The sequence below is a fragment of the Vulpes lagopus genome, chromosome 7 (assembly GCF_018345385.1).
Source record: "Vulpes lagopus strain Blue_001 chromosome 7, ASM1834538v1, whole genome shotgun sequence".
Taxonomy (NCBI): domain Eukaryota; kingdom Metazoa; phylum Chordata; class Mammalia; order Carnivora; family Canidae; genus Vulpes; species Vulpes lagopus.
In genome coordinates this window covers 62,616,067-62,637,072 of record NC_054830.1, presented here as the reverse complement: position 1 = coordinate 62,637,072, position 21,006 = coordinate 62,616,067, and the positions used below count along the sequence as shown (strand labels likewise).

Below are 21,006 nucleotides of genomic sequence, written 5' to 3'. Positions count from 1 at the left end.
CCTGATGTGGGATTCGATCCCGGGTCTCCAGGATCGCGCCCTGGGCCAAAGGCAGGCACCAAACCGCTGCGCCACCCAGGGATCCCGAGAGATGAGCTTATAAAGGTGTGCAGGGACATCCTTCAGATGCGTGAGATCTAGACTTTACCCCAAGTGTGGTGGGGAGCTTTTCAGAGGTTATGAGCCGGGGGCTATCATAATCGGACGTCCGTTTGAGGAAGAGGAGAGACATGTGTTGAACACCTTCTGTATACCAGACCCCGGACTGGGGGGTTTAAAGCACATGACCAGACTAAGAAGTTTCACTTCCTTCTCAAAACGGAGAAACTGAGTCTCAGGGACATGAAGCACCTCACCCACGGCGCTCTTCCCTCGTCCTTCTGCCTTCTCTTACACCACACGACCGGCATTTCATCGAAACAGCCTCCCTGGGAAATTCTGCATGGACAAGCAATTCTCCAGTGCCATTTAGATGATCTTATTTGCAAAGGACAGAGAGAAATCTTGGACTCAGCAGCCCGGCACTGAGGTCATTTCTAAGAGTTTTCCTCTCCTTACATGTACCTTCACCAGAGCGTGCGTCTCTTCTCACTGGTGAAATGGGACAGCATCTGCCTGTGGTGGAAGGAAGAGGACGGGCGAAAGGAACACACTGACATTTCAGAGAAGATTCCAAGCAGTTTTCCCAAATACCCATGGGATGTGCTTTCTCCTGGTGGTTTATGAATAATTTTTCAAGAGCACATGTGCGAGTCATCTAAGGAGACAGAACAGAAAGTCCCATGGCCTGTTACAGCCTGTCCCATTGATGTGGGGCACTGAGCCCCCCCCCACCCCCCGGAGAAGAAGAAACAGCGCCTGCCCCAGAAAGGAGCCCCCGGGCTGGCTGCTGGGACCGCCCTGAGTTTGTCATAGACGGCTCGGCCTGGCAGGGACTTTAAATCTACAGAATTATTCACGATCCCAGCAGAGGAGTCGGCTACCAGACTCTCCTGCTGGCCCTCTCTCGTCCCCTCCCTCTTTCACTCATTGACTCTGTTGCTATTTAGTGGAACTTGAGAAAGGCCAGGCATCACGAATGGCCCGGAAGAACTTGGGATGATGAGAGTTTCAGAGAAAGAAAGGTGAAATGTTAGGATCTGGTTCACGTGGATTCCCGCTCCGAGCCCCACCGCCTTCCTGGCCCTGTCACTTGGGTAAACCAGTTCTCTTTGCTCCTACCCAACCTCCTGTCCCTAAAATAGCAGTAATGACATCTATATGGCAGGTGCTCGTCGAGGATGAGACAGTGGATCCAGAATGTGGTTTTTCCTTCTAAGAGCAACAGAAATATTTTCTACTGAAATGCTCCTTTCTGCCTATGGAGTTTTAGCAGTTGAGGCACCCAGTTAGGAACAACCCAGTTTTGTTGTTGTTGTTGTTGTTGTTGTTGTTTAAAGGCTTGCTCTTTGGGGCCCAAGGAAAGAGAGACTTTGAGTGTCTTAGTCTTACTTCACTTAATGAAGATTCGACTCCCCAAAACCTCTCAGTCCCCAACTGCTATGAAATGATTCTGCTCTTTGGATTGAAAATCAGTAGGATCTTCTTGTGCACCTACTGGGTCCCAAGCATCATGTTCAGCCGTGGGGTGAGGTTGAGAGAAACCAGTGATGAACCCTGACCCTCGGGCAGCCCGCGATGCCCTCGGAGGAGAGGACGGAGGTTGGCAGTGCCGTGACCCGTGCACAGATGGAGCTGGCCTTGGAGGGGCGGGCACGGAGGGGCCTGGGATGGTGCCATGGGATGCAGGGGCAACCAGTTTGAAGAAAGACTCTTCATTTCGTGCTTACCAGTTGCCTCCTGACTCTAAGCCCAAGAACCAGCGTGGCTTTGTGGTTTGGGGCTGCTTCCACCCGTTCTCTGCGAGAGCAGCCCCAGCCCTGCCAACCCCCCCTGCCCCCCGCTGCCCCTCTAGGAAGATTCCTTTGTCTTCCCTCCAAGCCTGACCCCCCCCATCTCGTCAGTCTGCACATCCTCCCTCCCCACTCCCAGGCTCAGGACCAGACTCCCTCCTTCCTTCCATCCCCGTCACTCACTTGGGGGCCCCCTTAAGACCCCGCTTCCATTCTTGTTTTTCATTTTCTTTTCTTTCTTCTTTTCCTTTTTTTTTCCCTTGTTGTTTAATTGTTTCTGTTTTAAGTGGGGGCACCGGCGTGTAGCCAGCGTGGCCTTTGCTGTATAATTTAGTTTCATGTTCTGTACCCAAGAAACATGTAAAAAATGTAAACAGCGTTCGCTCTCCGGGGCTGCAGTGCACTTAGGAAGCCGCGGCCAGGCAGCCTTGCTGAGCCCGCTGCTTTGGCGCGTTGAGTTCTGCCCCCAAAACCACATGCTCATTTCCCTATGCCTGAAAGTAAACTTTCTCAAGCCAGGCCCTAAGGATGGGGTTCCGAGGGGACGGAGGCCTGGCCGTGCATGGGCTTTTGTTTTTGTTTGTGTTGGTTTTTCCAGCCCCCTGCTCCCACGAGCATCCCATGGCCTTACCTTGTCAGGTAGCCTGAATGTGTTACCTGTAGACCTGGACCCCCGAAGGGCCTTCCACCCGCGCTTCCACCCGAGCCCTGGGTTTCTTAAAACCCCCCTCGAGTTTCAGCCAGACCCAAGTCCCAGGAGGTCCTGGATACAGGTGTGCAGGTTTGCTTTCCAGGGAGGGGTGGGCTCCATCGAGCGTGTGAGCCCTGCCGAGAGGCGTGCGTCTGAGCCAGGGCGGACCCCCAGGGACTTCCTGGGCTCCTGCCCCCCCCCCCCGCTCCGGGGCTCTGGCCCACCCTGACCCCTGTGCGGGGCTGGTGCACGGGCACGCTTGGCTGCTGGGCGCCCTTGCTTCCATCCTGGGAGCCGGCTGAGTTTGGGGACAGATCTGGTCTGCTCTCAGGACTGGAGGCTGCCTGAGTGACCCCACCCCCCCAGGCCCAGGCCTGGGAGCAAGGAGTCCAGGGAAAGAGTGGCATCCCGAGTGATGCGGGGAAGCAGAGGAGCGGCCGTGTGTCGGGGAGGGCAGGCTGGTTGGGGGCCCGGGCTCCAGGGTCACTGGCACCGAGCCCCCGGGGACAGCTGGAGGCCCTGGATGTGCACGGGCCACACGGCAGGCCCTGGCCACCTATGGCCACGGGGCCCACCAGCCGCATGCACCGATCCTTTTACTTTTAAACATGAGTAGTCGTGTGGGGACAGCAGGCCACCTGGCAGACAGGCTGACAGAGAGTCTGTGCCACTGCAGAGCTGCCTTACAGGGGGCCTCGGGGAGTCCCAGGCTTCTCAGCTGTAGGTCGGGGCCCGCGGCGCCCTGGGCACAGCGCTTGGCCGACGGCAGCCGCCACCCGCCTTCACTCGGTTCAGCCGCTGCGTCATCTCCTTATAACCAACCCGTGCAGCAGGAGCTGCGTCCCCACGTCGGAAAGGTTGGTGGGGGGCCCTTGGCTCCGTGTGGTGGGTCACAAGTCAATCCAGTTCTTCCAGGGTCCACGCCACCTGTCCCCATTGTTTTTTTGTTTTTTGTTTTTTTTTTTTTTTTTTTGTGAAACAGTGTCTTGAACTTCCTAAGTGTGCATGTGTCTTCAAGGGAGGAGTTTGCCACATTTTCTATCAGTCACAGTAAACGTTGGTCTCTGCGAGCTCTCACCTGCCAAGGTTGGGCACCGCTCTGCGCGGTCTGTACCACCCGAAGGCCCTAGCAGGCAGGGCCGCACGGGATCTCGGCGGGCTCCTCTGCACAGCTCCCTGCCCGGCGGGGCCGCTCCGAGCAGGACTGGTGACTAGCTATCCCCGGACGGGCCTCGGGGTCCCCATCTCTCCTGCCCAAGGGAGTCTCCGTGCGCCTGTCCACCTCTTGGAGGCTTAACTCTCCTTCGGGGTCTAGCTCCCATGGCACCTCCTCCCATCAGGCCGCCTCTGACCACCCATCTGTATGCAGCCTTCGCTCTTCTGAGATCACGTGGCCCTTCTGGAACCATCCAAGGAGCACAAGCTGCCTTTTACTTTGCTTTTCCTACATCCACAGCTTTTCAGACCAAATGCCCCAGGAGCAGCTAAGGACTTGGGCTCTATCTTTTAATGTTTAGCGATTTCCTGTGCCTGCCACAGGGTTTGCTGCCTGGAGAGTACTCAGCGGGTGCTTCTGGGTTCATGGAAGGAGGCCGTTGGAGACAGTGTCTGCTGAGCCGCGTCTCTTTTATGATTGGCTTAAATGTACAAATCGGGGCCTGTGATTCCCTCACGTGGCCAGGGTACAGTCCCCTGGTAGATGGTCCTCTGGGTGACCAGAGCAAGCAGGGCCTTCATAAGTCCCCCACTTTCCCCTGCATTGCAGACGGGGGTGCATCGGGGTGGGGGGAGGGGAAGGGGTCCTGAGAGCCCATCCTGGGCTCCAGACTGGTCTTGTCTCTGCTCTCTCTGCCTCCATGACCCCCCCACCGCTCCAGAGTGTTAGCCGCACAAGCACAGGGGTTTTTTGTTGTTGTTTCAGGATGAAAAAGAGGGCCTGGCACAAAGTAGGCATGTGGTAAATATTTATGACTCAACCTGCACTTTGCTCTGTCAACAGCTTTATGCAGAAAGTAGGAAACGGCTTCTGGAAGCCGAGCCACATGGTAAAGGCTCTAGCCTTTTGCCTCTTGTTATTCCGGGAGAGACGAGGGTCTCAGTGAGGTCCCTGTGTCCCTGTGGGTAGGTTACTACGGAGGTTGGTGGGAACACAAGGGACTGTCTTTCCGGCTTGTGAGAGTGGCTCACCCTCTGGAGGTCGTCTCCCAGCAGAGGAGAACATGAAAGAGAAAGGTGAAGGGAGGGCGGAAGGACAGATGGAAGGAGGCGGAAGAGGGATGCAGAATTAAGGGAGAGAGGAAAAGCAGTGACTAAGCAATAATAGAGGACAGTCAAGGGAGTGACATGGTGGTCATGGGGACGGTTGACCACAGCGACAGGAGCCACGTGAGAGGCAGGCTAGCCGGGCGGCTACGGGGGTCTCTACCTGAAGCCCCCCCCCCCCCCGTTACAGCACGGTTACACCTGCCAGCCCCTCTGGGAGGCAGCCACTAACCCACTGGTTCACAGAGGAGTAGACTGAGACTCAGAGAGCTTGAGGAACTTCTCCAAGTTTCTGCAGCTGGCCCCGGGGGTGGGGCGGGGGAATCGAGAATTGGAACCCAAGCCCGTCTCCCTCTGTGTCCAGGAAGAAAGAAGTAGAGAGGGATGAAGTAGGGACGTGCTAATTCTGTTTCCAGCAGGTAGGGCATGCCCGAAGGCAGGAGCATGGAGGGGCCTTGTCTCAGCCCTGGGAGCAGACACCAGCATCTCATTTGGCAGTGGGGGCGTGTGGCCCTCCCAGGGGGTGCAAGGTCACACCGGCAGCCAATGGCATCGGCTGAGGCTCCAGCCCACGTCCCTTTGACTCTTTAAGAGGTGTGTGACTTCTGCCGCTCAGTGGAAGGCTCGGGGACTTGGCAGGCATAGGGACGGTCAAAGGCTTCACCTCGTGGGTCGCAGATCATGCTGCCGCTTGCCAGGGACCACATCTCAGAAGGGCCGCTTCCCCAGCCGGCTCCGGTGCAGATGTGCACTGCCTTGGCCAAGGGCGCCCCGGGGGAAAGCCGCGCTCTGTAAGGCCTCCGTCCCTCGGAGGAACCCGCTCCTGAGGGGCTGGGCACTCAAGTCAGCCGTGTCCATTGGGCATTTAGTGGGCAAAGCCCCCGGTTGGCAGGTCGCATTGCAGTCACTAGCCCTACCTCCGAAACCTGGAGGGGCAGGCCAGAGAGCAGTGCTGCCCATGTCCCTCGTCTGAGCTGGAGGTCAGCACACACCGTTAAAAGCATAAGCACATCAGCAGTCCCTGTCCTCTCGTCCCTGCCCTGCCTCCTTCGGCCCCTCTTCCTGGGAGAACTCAAGATCAAGGCCCCCTGGACAGGAGCAGTGGCTGCTCTCCAAAAGGGAGAGAAGGGAGCCGATCACTCCGTGGTTTCCAGGCCTTGCTCGTGTGTGGGGCGGGACGAGGACTCCTGCGCGCCGTAGTGAGAGCCCAGGGACGGTGCGCTCTGCAGGGCCCTCTTGGCGTCAGGTGCGGGTCCCTCCCTTCAGGGCATGTGACTCGTTCCTCATCGTGGACACATCCCGGAACACACAGGTCGTAATGCAGAAAGCTGGAGGAGAGGAGGGATGGACAGGGAGTGTGGAGGGAAAATAAAAAAGAACCACCTGGAAACTCCCAGCTTTTATGAACTCGAGAAAGCCTTGTTCTTTCAACACACAGATGCCTTTAAGTGAAAAATCACTGCTCTGACCTTTCTCGAAGAGGCCCGGGTGGTCAAAACTGCCATTAACAACCGTTCAGCCATTCTGAACCGAGGGTTTCGGTGACCAGGCACCAAGCTTGGATGCGGGCAGCGCTTTTCTGGTTAACCCGTGAGCATGTCAGGGCTCCCAGAGAAAGGCCCAGAAGAGGTCTGCAGGGCCCCCAAGCCACGCTGCTTTGGTCTGTGTGGCTCAGCCGAGTGGTGGAGACTTCCATGTGTCAGGACGCTGCTCCAGAGCTGGCCGTGTTTTCCACTCCGGAGCCAGCAGGGAGGGCATTTTTGGATCGAAGGTGACTGGATTTGTGTTCTCCGTCTTTGGCGTCTGGTTCTCCACAGGTGGTTTCCGGGCGCTGGATGTAGAGCGCACGGCCTTGCCCGGTCCTGTTGTAGAGTCACGGTCTCTCAGTATTCTGGGCCAGCACTGGAAGGGTCTCAGTCCTCCGTAAGTAGACTTCTCCAGAGCTGGCAATACCTCTGGGCTCCGAAATACAAATCGCGATGCTTTAGGATTCCTCTCTGAAGTTGGCAGTGTCTCGGGATTTTCATCTTTCCCTGGCACTATCTCTGTGTTCCCATCTAGAGGTGCACGAAGACTTTGGTTGGGGCTCACGGTGCCCTTTGATCTGATCCAGAGACCACACTGCTTTTATAGCTATCCTGATCTAGAATTCATGAAATTGCATGAATTGCTTTCAGTACAAATGCTGGGGCAGGGGGTGGGTGGGGGAGATTTGGAAACACAGAAAGATAAGAGCGTGTTTTTTAAAAGCAGGGTGCTCAGAGCTGTGCTTGCAGCAAGATCTGCGTCTCGACCTTTGTCCTTCATGCCTCCGCTGCTGACATCATCTGGGAAACTCGGTTTCTTGTGGCTCAGCTGTGGCCCATCCTTCCCCTTCTCTCGCCTCTTCTCCGGCCGCTGCTCTCCAGAGCCCACTTGACATTAAGAGTTTGCGTTTCAGGCCTGGCCCGCAGGCACAGATTGCCCTGGCAGCTCTTTGCTCCACGCCGCTCCCTCAGCCTGAACATACCTCGAACACAGATCCCACCGCGCTGTCCTCTGGGGATTTGCTTGTAGAATCTTTTACATACACCGCCCCCTCAGCCCCACCCATCCGGGGTTGCTATTTGTGAGAAGGGGTTTTACCTTTCTTGCTTTTTATTTTTTTATTTTTATTTTTTTTAAAGAGATCTTATTTATTTATTCATGGGAGAGGGGGAGAGAGAGAGAGAGAGAGAGGCAAAGGGAGAAGCAGGCTCCATACCAGGAGCCCGACGTGGGACTTGATCCCGGGACTCCAGGATCACACCCTGGGCCAAAGGCAGGCACTAAACTGCTGGGCCACCCAGGGATCCCCCTTTCTTGCTTTTTAAATCTAGGACCCATTTTCACCATGTAGACCAAGGTGAATAAGGAACCTACAAGGAGGAAGTGCCATGTAAATATATATTGAATGAATGAATGAAGGAACGAATGAATGAATGGAGAGAGAAATAGAAAAATTCAAGGTTGAGCTAGAAAAAAAAAATCTGAGTCTCCCAAAAGAAAACTGAGATTTCTGGGAGCCCCTAAAGCCCCTGCCTGTCACCCCTTCAGAATTTCGGGAAGGTCCCACCACGCACTCTCCTCACCCCATCAGCATCTTCCTTTGGGAGGAGGCACGTGTGCCGTGAAGTCACCCACGGACCATCTGGCTGGGGATCCCGTGTTCCTCCTCTGCGACAGGAGATTACATAAGCTGGACAGGAGCCTCCAGATGTTAGCAGTTTCTGCTCATTTTTTCCCCTCCCTTCTCAACAACAATAATAATAATTAAAACAAACACGGGCCTCGTCCCCTGCCCACACCCCTGAAATTACAAACAGGTGGGCCCAGAGGCCCCGCCCCACCAGAGGCCTCCCCAGGTCCCGGGGCCGAGCCGCCGACCCTCAGGGAGGCCTGTCCTGCTCTGAGCCCGACAGCCAGGCCCGCCGCCCCCGGGGCTCGGGACGACGCAGGCCTCCGGGAGGGGACGTGGCCGTGTCATGAGAAGTCCCTGTGCCGGGCTTTCCCTCTCCCCGGCTCCCACCCCCAACGCCTTGGCCTTCAAGTTAAATGGATGTATTTTGGAAGACGAGGTGGCTTAAGAGATTAGTAATGAGATCCCAAGTCTTTCACTGCTGGGTCAGGAGTTCAGAGGCGGGCCTGGGTGACTGGTGAATGGCATAATTAGGGAGCCGGGAGCAGGCCTGCGGAGGGCCCGTGTGAACCGAGCCCGGCCAGGCCTCTGCAGGGAGGGGCCGTCAGCCGCACAAAGCCCACCGCCACATCCGACACTAATCACTCTCCCTTGTTGAGGATTTACTAGCCCCAGAAGCCCGAGCCCCTGCCCGGAGCCTCCTGCGAGCGGCTGTCCGGTTTCCAGCGATGGGCACTGCCCAAGGCCCAGCTCTCCTGTGCGTCGGTGGGGAGAGGCCGCTCGCCCCGTGGGGTGGCGCGGTGAGAATGCACACCGTGTACCATACGCACTGGTGACCGGGGGTCACTTATTTTTAATTATTGCCGCCACTGCTGTGCTGATTCTTTCTCCCTTGGCCTCAGTTTCCCCATCTGAAAATGGGTAGATCTGAATCTCTGCGGCCACACAGGCTGGAGTTAATGGAGGCGGAAGCAGCTGGGGCATCATCATCGCTGCCTCACCATCACCTTTCACACACCGCGGCCTGCGGGGTCCGCACCTGTACCCCAGGAGATAGACGTGCAGTAACCCGGCCGGCCGGGCGTCAGGCCCAGACCTCAGCAGCCGCCAAAGCCACATGCGTGGCGGCTTTGGCTCGCTCCCGGCTGTCGAGTGAGTGAGGCCGCTGAGGCCTGCCTCCCGCCGAGGCGAGGATCCGCATTCGGGGCACGGTTGCTGCTTTACATTTGGCCTTGCCACGTCTCAGGGCCACTTCCTCGGGCCTCTTGAGTAAACGTCACCTGAGGAGAAGGGGAAGGCATCACCTTTCTGTCCCCTAGAGCTGTAGACTTGATGGTGAACGTTTCTCCTCCAAGAAAGGTAGCGTCACTGTAGGAGTGTCCATGTGCTCCAGACCAGGGAGCCTGGTGGTTCTCTGCTCGGGTCTGCTCAGAAGCCTGACTGCTTCTTCACGGCCGTTTAGGCCAGCCCAGGACTTTGTACCCCCAACCTCAGGGCTTAGGACATGTGGGGGTACGGGCCGGAAGACATTAGACCCCGCTGGAGTGTGGAATAGCTAATGTGTTAGGGACAGACCCCGGGGCCACTGAGGCACTAATCACCCCAGCACTGAGCCCTGAGGTTGGAGGGCATCAAATGTCAAGTTATCTTACGTGCAAGTAGCTCCTGGGTGGAAGCCCTGAGCTCTGCTGCCGTGTCCAGCCCCCTGGGTGTGAGGAAGGAAGTGTCTCTCCGCTCTGCGCACCTGCCTTGTACACAGGAGATGCTTTTGCTTGATTGTCCGAGCCAAATAATCTCGAAACTGAAAAAGAGTCAGTCCACTCTCCCCCTCCCTCCATCTCTTTAAGGGGGGCATCAAAGGGGAAGCTGCCCTGGGGGCCTGGGGACAGTGAGCATTGTGTCTAATGGTTGCTCCTAGAAAGCCTGGCCTTTCTTCCTCTCTCTCTCTCTGTCTCTGTCTTTTTTCAGTGCTACTAAGTGTGCAAAGAGGTCAGAGGAGGGGATTGAAGATGTGTGTGTGTGTGTGTGTGTGTGTGTGTGTGTGTGTGTTTATCTCTCTACCCTCAGTTGCCTTAAAATCCTCTGCGGTCAGGGGGTCAGTTTGGAATAAGAAGCAGAACAGGCTGGACCAGGGAGTGAGGAGAGGGACCTGGTGGGGGGAGGATGACAGTGCTCTGCAGCCAGGGGAAGAGGCCCCGGACCTGGAATCTCGACGTTTGGGTTTCCCGTGTATCACGCGTGCATCAACTAAGATAAGGCACGAGGGACACTTGCTAGAACACCTGATGGAGGTTTCCTCCACAGCCCGAAGGCAGGGTGCTCTCGTGACACCTTTCCTAAGCCCAAACGGCATAAGGCAAAGAAGCAACTGCCGTTCGTTTGCATGACAACATGTTGGGGTGTCCCCAGACCCCCAAAAAGAGTCTCACTTAGGCTCTTCTGCTTAGGACCCACCTTGGTAACCAATGCACAGAGTAAATGGAGGCCAAGCCCAGAGGCTCAGAGGCACAGGTCTAAGCTTGGGCGGACTGATGCTAAGATGCTGGGTGTAGTTCTGGAGAAGCAGCTGGGTGGGGGGCCCTCGCTGCTGGGGTGCACGCTGCCTCTGCAGGACACACTGCAAGACAAACACTGAGCACTGTTGTTTGCTTTTGGCCTTTTTTTTTTCCCCCATAAAAGTGAAAATCCCCTTTGGATTTCTTTCAGTTATCGAGAACAGGTACTAAGGTAGGCCTTTGATAAAAGCAAAGTGGTGCGACGTGAACTCTGGAAAAGCAGGGGATCCGTGTATATGGGAAAGGATCAACGACCATTTCCATGTTATTGTTGGGGACTCCTTCTTGTATTCCACTAGTCTGGGCTTTAGGCTTCTCACTGCGCTTCGTACTGAAGACGTCACAGGCAAGCCGCCGCCGTTCTTGCCCTCCGTGAGCGAACAGCCGCGTTTAGGGATCGCAAATAGGCCCGTCTCCTGGGCCGATGCCGACCAGTGATGAGAGGTTCGCCAGAGTGTTTTATTAACGTGGATTCTGAGGTCTACACTCAGGGGAGCAGTCCGCACCGTTTAATTGATGGTGTCTGTCCCCAGCAAGGGCTTGGCGGATGGCGGCCCTGATGTCACGTGTGTGCCTCAACCGGCCCAGTGGTCTCAGGGCCAGCGGACTCCCCGTTAGCGATCAGCCTGTTTCTCATCTGGAAAGTAGAGGTAATATTAATACCTTTCTCATCAGGCGGTTCTAAGTATGAAACAGCGGAATCGGAAAGGCTCTGGTGCGCAGTCATGGGAGATCGCTGCGAGGACCAGTTACTACTGTCATCATCGTGTTGTGCATCAACTGCATGTGAGCCTGGGTGGTGGGCGGGCCGGGTCTTTCAGCGCTCAGGAAGGAATCCCAGGTCCCTGCACCACGCGGCTATTACCATGTCCACACCTGGGCTTCTGGCTCTCGTGCGTCAGCCCTGCCCCGCGTGCTCAGCTGCCTTAGTCCAATAGGAGCAGCGTTCGCTGAGCCGCGCCTCGTGAGCCACAGTTGGACACCAGTGAAGGGGGGACAGAAATCAGGGGCGAGCACTGCCCCTGACGCTCAAGCATGGGGACAGATGGACACACGAGAAACCACAACAGGTGTGGCCAAGAGGTATTGGGAAGTCTCCACCCAGGGGGTAGGAAGGATACGGATCTGGAGTTGGGCCCGTGGGCTTTGCCTCCTCGCGGTGAGGAAGTGCCTGGGGCCTTCTGAACCTTGGACTCCTTATGTCTCAAATGGGGACAGCAGTGCTTCTTCCTCCCGGTTACAGCAAGAGGACCCCCGGGGCAGCGCCAGCACTGTGGACTGTGAGAGTTGGTGCCTGTGGGAGCACTGCGGAGGGAGCAGCGTGCTCTGTAAGGGACAGCCACGTGGGCTCTGCAGAGGTGGCTTTGCTGCACCTGCCCCCTCGGTGTTGTGGTCTCCGTGGCCTGACCCCTGGCCTCCTTCCTGCCGTCTCCATGTCAGGGAACCCTGTCCCTCGTACCACCTTGCAGTTCTTGGGGAAATAACTTGGCCTTGGAGCTGCAAGCCTGATGTTACAATGTGACCTAAGTAGAAATATTTGGAAACGCTGCCTGGGTTATGTGTGTGTGTGCATGTGTGCGCGCATGTGCGCAGGGGTGCGTGCATGCATGCACTTGTGCATTTATGTCTATTGTTAGTGTCAGCATGCACCCCCACGTCCCCCCACCCCCCAGTCCTTTACCTCTCTTTTTTCTATGAGACCCATTCCCGGGTCCCTTTGGGCTGAAAGAGGAAATTGGAGAGGACGGGCCTGAGACTTGAAGAGCACTTCCTCCCTCCTGTGATTGACAAAAGGGCATGTAAATCTGTAAAAGCGAAATTCAATAGAAACCTCATGGCATCTCCCCTGTGTGGGAAAATACCAGAACTCCCGCTCCCCCCTGTTCTCCCTCTGTCTCCCCGCCTTTGTGTACGACGTGTGTGGGTGGAAGATAAACTGGATTTAAAAAACCCTTTGAAAGCAAGACATCGTTAACTCCTCTAATTGAAAGCAGTCTTCGGCAAAGGGGGGGGGTGGTTTGGAGGCGGGTGCTGGATGGAGGGGACCTGAGCCCCGAAGTCCTGGGGCCACGGGGGCCTCTGTGTCTGTCAGCCCAGGCAAGCCCACTCCCCACCAGACATCCTGGCCCATCCCAGAGGAGCTTACAGCCAGTCTGTCCGGTCCCCAGTGGGCTCCGTTCCCCATCTCTCCATCAGATGTGATGGCTGGAATCAGATCTCTGAGGATACCCCCAGCGCAAATATCCAGTGATCTCAAGGCTTTGCGGGGAGAACCAGCTCTTTGTAGCATGCATGAAAAGAAAAGAAAAAGAAAACAGAAAACACATTGCTGGAATGGCTGCGGTAAATGTTTATGTTCGCCCTCTGGTTTGCGTAGAAAGGTGGCTGTGAAATTGGCCCTCCAGAGACCAGAGCCACGAGGTCCAGGGGTTGGCTGAGGGGCTGACGGGACAATCCCACTTCCTTACGGGGTCCACACTCTCTCCGGCAGCATTCGCCAGGACGGCGCGGGGAGTGAAACGCTGGCCGACTGTCAGAACTGAAAAGCCTGTTAGGGATTCAGCTCACTCTGTCCTTGTGCACGTGGGAAGGATGGGTGTCGGGGGACGTAAGACGTGGGTCAGCTCTGGTGGGCAAGCCTCTGGCCTGGCAAGCCAGGGCTCTTTCCACCACCTCGCCCAGCCCAGGGCCGCCCTGGGAGGACCTGCTTTGGGCTGCTGAAGCAGCTTCTGTCCAGCACAAATTCCAAGTCCATCCTCCACGACAGCCCGGGGAGAACGGTGGGTGGCCCCTGCCGAGGTCACAGCCACCATTAAGAGTGTGGGCTGAGTGAGCGCCTTGGAATTGAATCCCGGTTCCACTGTGAGCTGTGAGCCGTGTGACCTCAGGCAACGTACGAGGCCTCCAGTCCTTACCTATGAAACAGGTGTCATCACGGTGCCATTGTCCTGAGACCTGCAAGATTTGGCACACAGGCTTAAAAAGCGCCCGGCCTAGGACCGGCACCCCGCCGCTGCCACCATTCCTGTTGTCCTTGTTGTCCCCGGGGCACCTGCTGCGTCCCGGTGCTGGGCGATGTGCTAGGATGGATGCGAGCGTGACGACAGCGTGCTTCTCAGCTTGGAAGTCTTCAGAACTTAAAGGGCTAAGACTGGGCTCTGAACAACTGTACTCCAAGCTGACAAGCGCTGTGACCGAGGTATATACGAAGAGCTATGGGAACACGCGAGAGAGCAATTAATTCCGCGTGGGGGGCGAGCAAGGGCCTCCAGAGGAGAGGTGATATTCGAGACTGGCCTTGAAGCGTGTGTAGTAGTGCACAGCATGGGCACCAGTGCAGTGGCGGGGCTGGCGGGGGCAGGGGGAGTCTGGGCACGAGCACCCAGGTGGTGGAGGCCGGGCACATGAGAGAAGGGGCCATGCGGGGCGGAGGAAGCCCCACCGTGCACACATGTGGATGCCCACCTGCTGCGGCGGGGGGAGCGGGCAGCTGGGGGTGAAGGTAGTGGCGTGGCCGAAACCGGCTCCCGAAGGCCTTTGCCAGTTGTGCCTTAGGAAACCTCCCATCCTGCAGTCCCAGGGCGGCCACAGAGGGGTGGGTGATTGGGGCAACAGGGTGAGTTCCTTACTTTGGCAGGTTAGTTGTGAGGACCTTGGAGCAGGGAGCATCTGGAGGCAGAGAGTGGTGACTGGTGCCTTCTTCTCCATCAGAGGAAGGGGAGGCTTTGGCCAAGGCAGGCCCATAGACCATGGCATCAGAGGGATCGGAGTCTGGCTTCTGGCCACCCTACAACTGGATGTGTGACCTTAATGGGGTTCTTTAAAGCCTCTCTGCCTCCCTTCCTCATCAGGAAAATGGGACGATGATTCCAGCCTCACAGAGGATAACTGGGAGGATAAATGATATTGGGACCTTGAGATCCTTGGTGGAAGTCATTACACAGGGTGTCCTCAAGCTCCTGGGGGACTTTAGGGTCACCCCGGACAACCACAGTGTGTCACAGATGGGGAGCCTGAGGGTGGGGGGGAGGTCCAGCTAATAAATGACACAGCCAGAACCGACCCGGGTCTCCTGTTTCCCATGGGGGGTGTTAGGTGTAGGCACATCCCTGAGGGTGATGAGGCGTCTAGAGCATGGTGCTGAAGACCGAGCGGGGCAGCAGCCTCTCGCCCCTCGGTTCCCACAGCTGTTAAGATGGGACTGGACAGCAGTGGCTGCTCAGCTTCCATCGAAGACCTAGAGCTGGGCTTCTCCTGGAGAAAGGAGTGGCGTGGGCACCGGAAATCCTGTCTGCTCTCCGTGCCATGCGTTCTTGGGGAAGAGCGAGACCTCCCGCTGGAGATGGTTCTACACAACAGAAGTAGGACTGGGGGCTCCTGGCCTGCTCAGTCAGAGGAGCACGCGACCCTTGATCCCAGGGCCGTGAGTTTGAGCTCCACGTTGGGTGTAGAGCTTGCTAAAACAAATAAACCTAAAAACACCAAGGGGGTGCTGAGCATAGGTGAGGAAAAAGCATCCGTTCTTGGAGCCAGAAAATTCTGCATTTTAATAACAGTTTTGCCACCTACTTGTCGCGTTACGCTGTACAAGACAGCCCACCCTTCCTTGCGCGCTGCAGAAGGAATCCTCTCAGTAGGCAGCTCTTCAGTTCTTCTAACTCTGGAACTCTAAATACGAAAGTGTGTAGACATTGCTACTTAGAGGAAGAAGTTGGAGAAAGTACAGCCAGACACGTCCTGGCTGCTGGGAAGCGCTGTCTGAGGGTAGATTGAGGTGCCTATCAACGGAGGTGAGTTCTCCGGCTCTGAAGGCATCAAGAAGATCCTGGGTAATCCCTCCTCCAACCCCTTAGGGAAACCCCTAAGGGAGGGTGTTTGCCAGCCCACCCACATCTGCTCCTTGCCTGGCTCCATTATAAGGATTTCTCTGCCCCAACCTGAACCGGCTCACTTGTTTTATTAATGTATTTGCTCATTCGATGCATATCAGTCTTTTAGTCATTCAATACTACTGTGTCCCATTTTATTGTGACAAAAAAAGTGAACAAGAGAGCTACTTATTTTTTTTTTTTTTAGATTTTATATATGTATTTTAGAGAGAGAAAGAGAGAGGATGGGGGTGGGAGGGAAGAAGAGGAAGAGACTCCCAAGCAGACTCCCTGCTGAGCACGGAGCCCGACTCGAAGCTTGATCTCAGGACCCTGAGATCACAACCTGAGCCAAAATCGAGAGTCAGATGCTTAACTCACTGGGCCACCCAGGTGCCCCGAGATCTACCTTCTTTCACACATTTTTGTGTGTTCGATAAGGTGTTGTTGGCTACAGGTACAGCAGGTTTCCAGAACTTAACCACCTGGCTTAACCTGAAACCTGATGTCTGGTGATTAGCAACTACCTTCTCCCCGCACCCCAGCCCTCAGCTGCCACCGTTCCACTCACGGATTCTACCAATCTGACTTCTGTAGCTGCCTCACGCAAGTGGAATAATGCAGTATTTGTCCTTTCGTGGTGGTGGTGGCTTTATTTCACTTAGCATGATGTCCTCCAGGTTCATCCTTCGCATCACATATGGCAGGGTTTCCTTTTTTTTTTTTTTTTTTTAGGCTGTATAACATGCCATTCTATCAATAGATGACATGTTGTTTATGCATTGACCTCCTGATGGACCTTGAGTTTGTTTGCACATCTCAGCTATTGTGAATAATGCCGTAGCGGACATGTGGGCCGAAAGTGGGCAAGGCCGAAAGCCAGGTTCCAGCTGTAGGAGGCCCCCCCTCTTCATCCGTCTAGGGGAACCCGAAGCCTGGAGGCTGCCCATGTTTTTAGAGCCCCTAGGTGTGCTCCACAAGGTCTAGTGATGTGAAGGGACAGATAGCAGCATGATGGAGAGGGCAAGAGGTTACTATGCTCAGCCCCCGACAGCACTGGGGAGGGTTGTTATGTGGCATCATCAGAAAGACAATGTGTGTGCAAGACCGGGTCATCTGAGGGAGAGAAGAATGGCTCACGCGTGATCTGGGAGGTGCAAGTTGGGAAGACGGGGAGGTGAGGAGGGTTGGGGAGGTCAGCAGAACGACTGGAGGAAAGGGGACGATGAGGGAGACGGCACCCACTTCCTGCGGCTGCCAGGGGAGCTCGGGTCCCCAGGGAGCGTGGGATGTAACTCTCCTGCTTGTTTCCGCACGAATGTTCAGGAAAGTCTCCGTTGTTCAGTAATGCTTTATGCAGTCGGACTTGGCTTTCTTTGGAGGGTGCAAAGCAGTGAGTGGCTGAAAACGGAGCATCCCCGTGGAATCAGTCACCTTGGGATCGCACTTGGACCGTAGTGACCAACCCTGTGGCCAAGGGCAAAGCTCTTTTTTCTCTCAGCTGTGCAGAGCCCCGGGGGGTGCCACCCACCCTCAGTAAGTAACTGGTGAATGAGCAGAATCCGCAAGGTCTACAAAAGCAGGAGGCCTGTGAGTGTTCGCTTCACCTTTCCCCTGCGGCCTCCCCCCTCCTCCCCGCCAGCCTCCCCCAGGAACGTAGAAGGTTTTAAGATCAACCGGGGCTTTGGGCAAAGGTTCAGCTGGATTTGTTTGTTCCTCTCTGATCTGCTTGACTGTCCCCGGCCAGGATCGCAGCCAGCTTGAAACACACACAATCTAAATAGGAAAACAGGAGAATAAAATAACAGCAGTGTGTACCTCTCAAGCCCTGTCTGGTGCTGATAGAGCTGACGAGATAAGAGAAAATTGTATTTGAGCAGTAAGAGGGCTTTGTTGGTGTCTTAGATGCAGAGATAAGCACCGCCCCCCCCCCTCCGCCCAGCGCTCCAGAGATGTGCTCCAACCACACTCTGCTGGGGACGGGGCAGCTCAGAACACTCCAAACACAGGGGAAAGAATTTCCAAATGATACATGTCGAATTGCTGGCCAGGATTTCAAATGCCATAGATAGTTTATGCAAAGTCTCGCACTGTTGTAAAATGTAACACAATCCACTGGCAGATCTGCCTGAGCCCAGTCCCAGTTGTTTTTGAGAAAAATAAACTCGAAGACATCTTCCAGCCTATGAAAGTGGCTGGTCTGCTCCCCGGTCTCCTTGGTATTGGGCTTCAAGAGACTTGACCAACAGAAGCTGTCACCTGCTTCTGGCCAATGAGATGGTTGATTCCTGGCATCTCTACACTCCTTGAGATGTGACACGCGACGTTCGGGGGGAAGGCTCCTGCTGCATGCCCAGGACCCACTGATTTCTCGGGGAGGGGAAAGGGAACTTTGGCAATAGACGGCTCTTACTACTTTTCCATGTTCTTAAAGCAGTGAAGCTCTTTTCTGAAGGGAAACATGACATGGCAGCTTGATATGTAAGACCCGTGAGCGGAGATGCTACAGGTAAAGCAGCAGAGAGGGAAGGAAGCAGATTCACACCCTGAGCCGCAGGTGGAGGCCTCCAGGGAACCCTGGAATCCCTGAAAACCTATGAGCTCATCTCACGTGCAGATGTCAAAGATAAAGCAGGGTCTCCTTAGCGGAGGCCAGCATGCCCCTGCAGGACGTCCTGGGTGATGCTTCAGAGCTGGCTAAGCAACTTTTTAAATTTTTAAAAATATTTTTAAGGTTTTATTTATTTGTGAGAGAGGGGGTGAGCAGTGGGAGAGGAACAGACAGAGAGAGAGAGAGAGAAGCAAACTCCCCCCGCTGAGCAGGGAGCCCAATGCGGGGCTGATCCCAGCACCCAAAGATCATGACCTGAGCCCAAGGCAGATGCTTAACTGAGCCACCCAGGCGCCCCTCTATATGGGGCTTCAACAGTGAATTGATAAAGATGTTAACGGCAAGGGACACCAGATGAAGGAGGCGCATTCAGGACTCAGTTACTACTTTTGCAGCTTTTTTGTCAATATGACATCACTCCAGTACAGAAAAGTCCATTTAAAAAATAAAAAGGCACCTGATGATTGCAGTTGTAGATGATGGCGCAGCCACGCGCCTCGCATTTGATCTTGAATTTGACTAGCACATTTGACATACGACTCTTCTACTCTGTTTTTAATTCTTCTGTAGTCATCTCTAGGGATCTCTGGTAGGGAGATTGTCTTGCTCTGTGCGATTTTTTGTAAACGGCATCATATTGTACCTGCCCATCCATACCTCGTTCCTGCTCCGCCTCCCTCCCCGCGGAGTATTAGGCTTTTGCAACCTCCCCATTGATGTCTTGGACTCGGGAGGAGGGCTTCCGTTTCGTGTGGCCAGGACCCACACTGGACCTGACACTGAATACTTCTACTATCATCCCTGTGTATGGATTTAATTCAGGGCTCTTCACAGTCTTTGCCATATGGAAGGATGGTCACGTGACTGTTTCTTCCTTGATGCATCCCTTCCCCACAGAAGGACATAGAAACTGTTCCCGATCTCTTGCTACTCTAGGTATCGCTGGAAACCCGTATCCTTGATCCTTGCATATACTTTCTCTTTTTGCCCCTCTTTTGTGTTTGTTTTACATGTATATGTGTTTATTATGACCTTCTGGGGTCTTTTTTTATAGCTTGCAGGAGCCTTAGCGTTTGCCAGTCGGCCTTTCTCAGATGAGTACACTGAGACCCAGACGTGTGGCATGACAGGCCCAGACCCACAGGGAGTTTTGAGAGAGGAGCCACATCCCAGGTCAGAGGAGCAGCACGGATGTGGGGCGGCCTGCTGCGAAAGGCCTCACCAATCTCAAGAACTAGTCCGTTGTTTCTCTCCTTCTCCATCATAGAGCTTTTCCGTTTTCTAATCGACAGTTTGCAGCTGCGCATGCCTGTGTGGTGCCTGGATGGACACGTGCGCTCATGGTTGGTCCTAGCTCCTCAGCGTCTGTCCCGTCCCACAGTGCTCGGCAAACAGCAGTCTCCCGACAAATAGGACTTGGATGCGTGAACGACCTGAGGAATGGAATGACATGTGGATGCACAGTATACACACGTGCACACAGCGTACACACACACACACACACACACACACACACACCCTGTCTTGGGGGATAGGCCCATACTATCATAGTCTTTCCTCTGTCCTTCATACAGGACTGGGCACAATTTTCAGATTTGTTCTAAAACGTTCTGCTTTGGATTCACGACTCTGCAAGATCCCACCCCTCCTCCTGCCTTTTCTGCTGCCCTCCCCAAGCTCTCAGAATACCAGGCAGCTTAGCACAACCGAAGCATTCCAGATTTCCACTTTCCTCGGAGCCTTTGCTCCTGCTCCTGGCACCCGCAGTGCCCTAACCCCCTGTCTCCTCTATTCTTTAAGATCCAACTCAGACGTCAGCTCCTCCAGCATTTGCCCCCATGAGAATGTCTCTGTCGCCTCCACCACCAAAACGTGGTATCTGTCCTGTCCCTACGAGTGTGGAGGGTTCCCTGTTCCTCGGTAGGCAGTGGGCTCCTGGAGCACAGTGGGCTCCTGTCTGTCATCCCTGTTTCCTCCCGTGGCGCCAAGAACAAAATAGGTGGATGGCAAAGGTGTTTCTACTTGAATTTAATTCAACCTCTGACACCCTCTAAAACACGTTTCTCTTTGTCTTTTCCCAGGTGTGTCGAACGAAGGTGATAGATCTCAGTGAAGGCATTTCCCAGCATGCCTGGTACCCTTGTACCATCAGCTACCCGTACTCCCAGATGGCTCAGACCACTTTCTGGCTCCGGGTAAGCCAAAGCTTTAAGAGCCTTAGACTCTCCAGCAGTGGCCCCCAGGAACCGACTCCCATGTCCCTTCCTCAGGATGGCTTGTCTCCTCCCTGAGGGTGCTCATGGTCAGGACAGAGAACAAAACCCTTGGCAATAGGATGCTTCCTGAAATAGGATCCCTTCATCGCTCATGGAATGCCCCTCGTCATTCTTGTTTTGGCAAAGACTCTGGATACCTTTGGTCTTCCCGGAACCTTCTGTTCATTGCTCAAGGCCTTTTAAGATTGTCTTCTCCTCCTTGAAGGCTTAACCGATCCCCGCAGAGGAGTGACTGTTCTCTCCCTTCTCGTCCTGTGTTTGGTCATCTGTTGGATGGTGCTTGTCACACTATTCTGTGGTTCTCTTTGGACCCATCTTCCTGACTGAGGATTGTGGACTGTATGGACTTTTGATTTGCACATCACTGACCCACTTTGAACTCCATGGTCCGCAGAAATGCGAGGGCTGGGTCTTACTCGGCTTTGTCTCCTTGCTGCCCAACACAGAGGCTAGCATGGAGAAGTGACAAATAATAACAGTACCTTTTTTTTTTATGGTTTTAGTATGTGCCAGACACTTTGTTCCCATTATCTTACTGGAGCCTCACAGACACCCTATGATTGAGTTATTCACTTAATATATCACTTGCAGGGAGGTGAGGGAGCCCAGGCCCATGGACGCTGAGCCTCCACTCACTGTACACAGCTCAGCAGGAGCAGAGCCAAGTTGGCACAGAGCTTCCCACCTCAGAGCC

General features: G+C 54.9%; 1 protein-coding gene across 1 annotated transcript in view; it reads left to right on the top strand.

The window, feature by feature from the left end:
- Positions 1 to 21,006, top strand: part of PAPPA (pappalysin 1) — a 239,219-nt gene that overhangs the window by 148,349 nt on the left and 69,864 nt on the right. The window contains exon 11 of the mRNA XM_041763676.1: positions 20,118 to 20,231. Within this exon, the coding sequence (XP_041619610.1) occupies positions 20,118 to 20,231 (114 nt within the window). The remainder of the gene's footprint in view (positions 1 to 20,117; positions 20,232 to 21,006) is intronic.